Here is a 7,104-nt window from a genome sequence, read left to right on the forward strand (position 1 = left end):
ATAATTTTAACTTGTTTATTTTTTAAAGATTTTTTTAGCACAACTTAAAGAAATTGTTAACAAACTCAATTTTAAATATAATTAAAATATGAAAATTCCAAGTTTTGTTAAATCGCTGGTTTATTTTCCAGCTTTATTTGCATTTTTCTTGGTAGCTGGGTCTATTATTTGGTAAGTGTTTTTACAGTTCGTTTAAAAGCATGCATAAGTTTTTAAAATAAATTACAAAATTTTGTAATACAAATATTACTTTATCGAATAAAATATAATTTAAGCGCAACAAGTGTTAGACAGCAAAGGAAATTAAAAAGCATAATTGTAAACAAAATTGAATCTTAATTTTTTCAAACGTAATTTCTGTTGTTATATTAAACAATTTGTATGTGTCTTCTAACAAAATATGTACTAAAAATATCATTTTTTTAATTTAAGCACAAATTTTTACTTTTATTTAATTTTTGTTACAGTTATTTAATAGCAGTTAATCTTGGTCATGTGCCCCCTTTACCAGCATGGCCATTTGTAAGTGATACTGGTGCCTTGGCTCCAGAGAGCTCAATCCTTACTTTATTTCTTACATGGGCTACCTTTAGTGGTATGCTAACAATGGGTTTTTATTACCGGTATGTATTACTGTACACTAAAACGTAGAACTTAAGGTTTATTTTTGTAATATGAAATGCATCATCTGATTACAATAAATAATATTTAAATTTATATTTTTTTTTGATACGTACTAATGGGTAAACTATATACACTATGGAATTACCAACGACTTCATATCGCTTCTGTGTAATAAGTTGTTCAATTTTGGATCTATAAAACATGTACTTTATATTTTTCGCAATAAAATATATGTAAAGTGTTTTAATCTAAAACAACTAAAGTACTTGTATATTACGGTGATCAGGTTGTTTAAGTTCGATTCATGAATAAACTCATGATAACTCAGCACTTCTGTGTACGTGACGTAAGTAAATTTTAATTTTTAGCACACGTGACGTAATTGTACAGTATACGTGATTTGTGCAATACTTTATTTGCGACAATATAGGCTGACAATCAACCATAAGTTAGCGATTATTCGGTCAAAGCGGAACAAAAAGATTGCGCCATTTACAACTTCAAAGCTAATAAAAAATATGGCGCAATTATTTTACAAATGTTTTTTTATTATTTATTGACCAACTATGTTAAAAGTAAATTTTTGAGTGGTATTAGGGAACTTTGTAAAACAGTTTTTAATATTTAACAGATACGTCATTGAAGTTAGCGAACGGTCAAAACTAAATACTTCGGCCTTGGTTATTGGTCTAATTTCTACTATTGCTATCACCTTTATTGGATCGTTTCAAGTAAACATTGTTAGAAAATATACCAAAATTTAACTTTTTGTTGTCAATAAATACAACGAAAAAATACACCCAATAAAACTTGTTATCTTTAACATAAGCAAAGATAAAGTTTTGTAAAACTGTATTAAATATAAAAAAAATCGTTTCAATCGCAATAACTTAATTAAATAGATACATTTTTTATTTAAATTTTCTAACGGTAAATCTATATTGAAACATTAACTTTAACGATATTTTACTTACAGTGGAATACTGCAAGATACCCTCACACGATTGGTGGACTAATTGCTTTTATAGGAGGCACAATATATAGTTGGTTGGTTATTGCAATCAACTTTAAACAACTAGTTCCTAACGTTCATGGTAAAAAGATCGTGTTGGCTAGAATTTGTTTCGCAATTATTGAGACAATATCTCTAGGAATATGTAAGTTTATATTTGTTACTTAAGTCCTATACAACATATTAAAGTTATAATAATATACGTTATTTTTCCTATATGTAATGGCCAACAGAATTTATTCCTATTAAAATATATATACTTTTTTGCAGTGGTGGTCGGACAAATAATTATCTTGGTAAGTTTTATTATATTGCTTCACAATACTAAAAATATATTTTAATGTAAGAAATTGAAAATAAATAAATTTTTATATCGAAACTTATGTTATTTTTACAGAATGGAAATACAAATGCAATGTTACGAATGGCGACAACAATAAGTCAGTGGATCCTTATTTACTCAGTCGTGCTTTTTGTTTTATCATTGGCATACGATTTAAAAAACATTAAAAGTTTTAGTCTGTCTCTTTCTATACGCGATAAAAGTAAAACTGTTACACCAATATCAATAACACAAAACGTGCAAACTTTATAATTTAAAAATTACATTAATTTAATAATTAATTTTTTTGAATTCTTTATTGTATCTATAGCTTACTGAATTAAAAATATATATATATATATTGAATGTTATATTATTTGCAAAAAAATCCAAGTACAACGCAACGTTGTTTATAGATTAGAAGTTTAAAGATTTAGAAATCTAAAATACAACTTTAAATATAAAGTAAAGCAAGTACTATTATACAAAAATCCTTTTTAAAACCCAATTCCTAACTACACATAAACATTAACTACTTTCACATAATATTGTAATAAAAATGTAACATTGTAAAAAAATGTAAGTTAAAACAAATAAACTTTTACTACAAATTCTCTGTAAATATATCTATTCTCTGTAAATACACCTTTACTTTTAAATTCAAATATTAACTTATAACATAAAAAAGTTTGAAGCATCAGTAGTAAGAATGATATTTTATAGATCAGGCATGTATTTTTATGTTATTTACTGCACAATGGAAGACTAAAAAATGGTTTTTGAAAACCTATTTAGAACTTTACTTTAAAATAAAATGGGTACCAATCAGAAAAGTTAAAATGATATTATTTTGTTAATTTGTTTATGATTGATTATAACTTAAAACATTTTAGTCTAAATTTAAAAAATAACTTTACGTTATTAGGAATTGGTCTTTAAATATTTTAAAATACCCAAAATAATGCCTTGTAAGGTGTATTGAACTTTCAAAGATTTAGTTTCAACACAGGTCAAAAATTTTAGAGACTTGGAATTTTTGCTAAAAATAATTACAACATTTTAAGCACGTTAATACATCTTAGCCCACAAAAATAAATAAATAATGCTCCGGATTTCAGTACCATTGATTCTAAAAATAGTTGACAAAAACGATGACTAATGACGTTTTTTTACGCATTAAGTTTTAATAAACTACAAGTAAATAGGTACGGTATGCATTAATGCAAGTTAGTTAAATAATTTTTGTTATTTTAGTAAAAAAACGTGAATATTGTTTAGCATGCACCCAATTTTGACAGCATAGAAAAAATAACTAAAATATTAGACTATATTAACTCGCTAGGTGGTCATTTAAATTTAAAATACGAAGTATAATTAGTCTAGAACAGTATTAGAAAATATATCACTAGAAGGGTTTTTAAAATGTAATTAATAGTAAAAAATTTTAAGTAATTTTAACTCGTATATTTTTCTTAAAAAGATTTTTTTTAATTCCTAAATTTATAAAATATGAGAATTTTAAGCTTTGTTAAGACGCCAGTTTGTTGTTCAATTTTATTTGCATTTTTCTTGGTAGCTGGATCTATAATTTGGTAAGTGTTTTTGAACACTTGTATTCGCAACAGTTAGAAGCTTTTAAACAAACAATTTTTTTATTTTAACTTTATGATCTTAGAGATTTAATTTTATATAAATTTAAAAAGCGTTATTGTAAACAAATATTGATGCAAATAATTAGGTACAAGACTTTATTTTAGGTATGAACGTGCATGTATAACTTTAAACTGTCTAAAAATTATTACTTTTTTCAGACATACTTCCGTTGTCTAAATTTAAAAAAGTGTCTGCGTTTCTATATGTTAAAGTAACAAAATTTAACTAACTTAGTCAGCCACCACTTCTAAACAAAATTTAATATATGTTACAGTTATGTCATAGCAGTTAACCTTGGTCACGTACCCCCTTTACCAGCATGGCCATTTGTTAGTGAAACTGGTGCCTTGGCTCCAGAGAGCTCAGTTCTTACTTTATTTCTTACATGGGCTACTTTTAGTGGTATACTAACGATGGGTTTCTATTACCGGTATGTATCATCTTAAACTACATGTGATTTAACACTAATATTTTATAACACATATATAATCTGATTTCAATATATAACGGCAAATATATATTTATAAAAGACAATGTAAATAAGTTGAAACAATAAAGTTTTGGATAATGCAATAGGTAGGTTTAGGTTCAAATTATAAATTAACTAATAGTAGCTTTAATATTTTGCGTACGTGATATGAGTAAGTTGTAATTTTTCGGTGGGTTAACTATTATATGTACGTGATTCGTAAAACTTAACAATTGTGACAAAATTCAAAAATACCTGCGTCAAAAACTGGTGACAAATTTTGTACAATTTAAAGACACCTTTTATTAATTAATTGTTTTTTTGTCCCTAACAACTATTTTAAGACTAAATTTAGAGTAGTATTTAAAATTTGTTTAAACATTTTTCAATATTTTACAGATACGTGATTAGAGTTAGCAAACCATCAAAACTTAATACTTCTGCCTTAGTTATTGGTCTAATTTCTTCCATAGCTCTAACATTTACAGGCTCCTTTCAAGTAATTATTATTTTATTTAAAATATTTAACATTTTTTATTGAATGAGCATATCATAAGCTATAAAACGTGTATAAAAATTATGATTATATAAAGATATTTACAACTTGTTGACGAAACATTTTATTAAAATCATGTTAAAAACATATTTTATAATTTACCATTGTCTAACAAAAAATCGTTTTCAGTAGCTTACAGTAATTTTATCAAAAATAATATTACTTTTTTAAGTTAAATCTAGATTGGTCAAAAAAGATATCAACTTTAACATTTTTTATCTGCAGCGGAATACTCCAACAAGATACCCACACTTAATAAGTGGAGCTACTGCATTCGTTGGGGCCACAATATATAGTTGGTTGGTTATTGCAATCAACATTAAACAACTAGTACCTAAAATCTATGGTAAAAAGATTGTATACACACGAGTTTGTATTGCAATTATTGAAACAATATCTCTAGGAATATGTAAGTTTAAGTTTTTAATATAGTGCTTATGATTTACATACTTAAATTATATTTAAACAAAAATTAATTGCAATGTTTAACAAACTGAATCTTAAATCATATTTATATTATTTTATTTTTTTGTAGTTATGGTTGGACAAGTAATTATCTTGGTAAGTCGTTAATAATATTAAGCTTCATAATACTTAAAATAGGTTTTTAAGTAAGGAATTTACAAAAATAAAATTTATTAACAAGTTGAACTTAATATTCCTCGCAGAATGGAAATAGAAATGCAATGTTAAAAATGTCGGCAACTATTAGTCAGTGGATCCTTATTTACTCAGTCGTGCTTTTTATTTTATCATTGGCATACGATTTAAAAAACATTAAAAGTTTTAGTCTGTCTCTTTCTATACGCGATAAAAGTAGAACTGTTACACCAATATCAATAACACAAAACGTGCAAACTTTATAATTTAAAAATTACATTAATGTAATACTTAATTTTTTTCAATTCTTTAATGTATCTATAGTTTACTGAATTAAATATATATATATTGAATGTTATATTAATTGCAAAAAAGTCCAATTACAACGTTGTTAATAGATTAGAAGTTTAAAGATTTAGAAATCTAAAATACAACTTTAAATAGGAGGTAAAGCAAGTAATATTATACAAAAATCAATTTTAAAACCCAATTCCTAACTACACATAAACATTAACTACTTTCACATAATATTGTAATAAAAATGTAATATTGTACTAAAAATGTAAGTTTAAACAAATAAACTTTTACTATAAATTCTCTGTAAATACATCTATTCTCTGTAAATACACCTTCACTTTTAAATTCAAATGTTAACTTATAACCAAAGGTGGGCACAGTTAACCCAGAAAGTAACTTCGTTAAGTGGTAATTCGTTACATATTACATTAACTTCGTTAACGTTAATAAGTTAATTTAAACAAAATGTAACGGTAGTTATCGATAAACGTCAACGTTAAAATTTAAATAATACAAACAAAGAAACGACCCTATTTAAAAAAACGGCAGTTTTTATCTTAGTTGATATTTTAACTACACGAACGTAAATGACGTTTTCAAAACTGCATTGTTTAAAATTTCAATACATCGTCATCGTCGTCAATACATCGTTTATACGTCAGTCAATACATCGTCAATACATCCTCTAAAATTAAAACGATTAAACCCAATAAACGGCAAAATAAAACATACATACTTTTATATTACCATGGTAAACTTGTAAAAATATTAAATTAACGGACTTAATTTAACGAAAGTACAATTTAACGAAAGTTAACAGGTCCGTTAACGATTTTTAAAGTTAACTTAAAAGTTAAATTTTTTCGAAAAATTTAACTTCGTTAATTAACGATTAACGCATTAACGGTTTAGTGCCCACCTTTGCTTATAACATAAAAAAGTTTGAAGCATCAGTAGTAGGAATGGTATTTCATAGATCAGGCATGTATTTTTATGGTATTTACTGCACAATGGAAGACTAAAAAATGGTTTTTGAAAACCTATTTGAACTTTACTTTAAAATAAAATGGGTACCAATCAGAAAAGTTAAAATGATATTATTTTGTTAATTTGTTTATGATTGATTATAACTTAAAACATTTTAGTCTAAATTTAAAAAATAACTTTACGTTATTAGGAATTGGTCTTTAAATATTTTAAAATACCCAAAATAATGCCTTGTAAGGTGTATTGACCTTTCAAAGATTTAGTTTCAACACAGGTCAAAAATTTTAGAGACTCGGAATTTTTGCTAAAAATAATTACAACATTTTAAGCACGTTAATACATCTTAGCCCACAAAAATAAATAAATAATGCTCCGGATTTCAGTACCATTGATTCTAAAAATAGTTGACAAAAACGATGACTAATGACGTTTTTTTACGCCTTAAGTTTTAATAAACTGCAAGTAAATAGGTACGGTATGCAAAAGGTTAATGCAAGTTAGTTAAATAATTTTTGTTATTTTGGTAAAAAACGTGAATATTGTTTAGCGAAATTTTGACAGCATTAAAAAATAACTAAACTACT

The 7,104-nt window shown here is 25.5% G+C and overlaps 1 protein-coding gene across 1 annotated transcript; it reads left to right on the forward strand.

The window, feature by feature from the left end:
• The first annotated feature begins 88 nt into the window (after window positions 1–88).
• Window positions 89–2,231, forward strand: LOC145742622 (DNA damage-regulated autophagy modulator protein 2-like). The gene is made up of 6 exons (XM_082560398.1): window positions 89–171; window positions 468–623; window positions 1,256–1,355; window positions 1,601–1,781; window positions 1,907–1,932; window positions 2,034–2,231. Exons 1-6 carry the CDS (start codon window positions 89–91, stop codon window positions 2,229–2,231), a joined length of 744 nt encoding a protein of 247 aa, XP_082416524.1.
• Window positions 2,232–7,104: the final 4,873 nt, after the last annotated feature.

Source organism: Corella eumyota, chromosome 2, assembly GCF_963082875.1.
Source record: "Corella eumyota chromosome 2, kaCorEumy4.1, whole genome shotgun sequence".
NCBI classification, from domain to species: Eukaryota; Metazoa; Chordata; class Ascidiacea; order Phlebobranchia; family Corellidae; genus Corella; species Corella eumyota.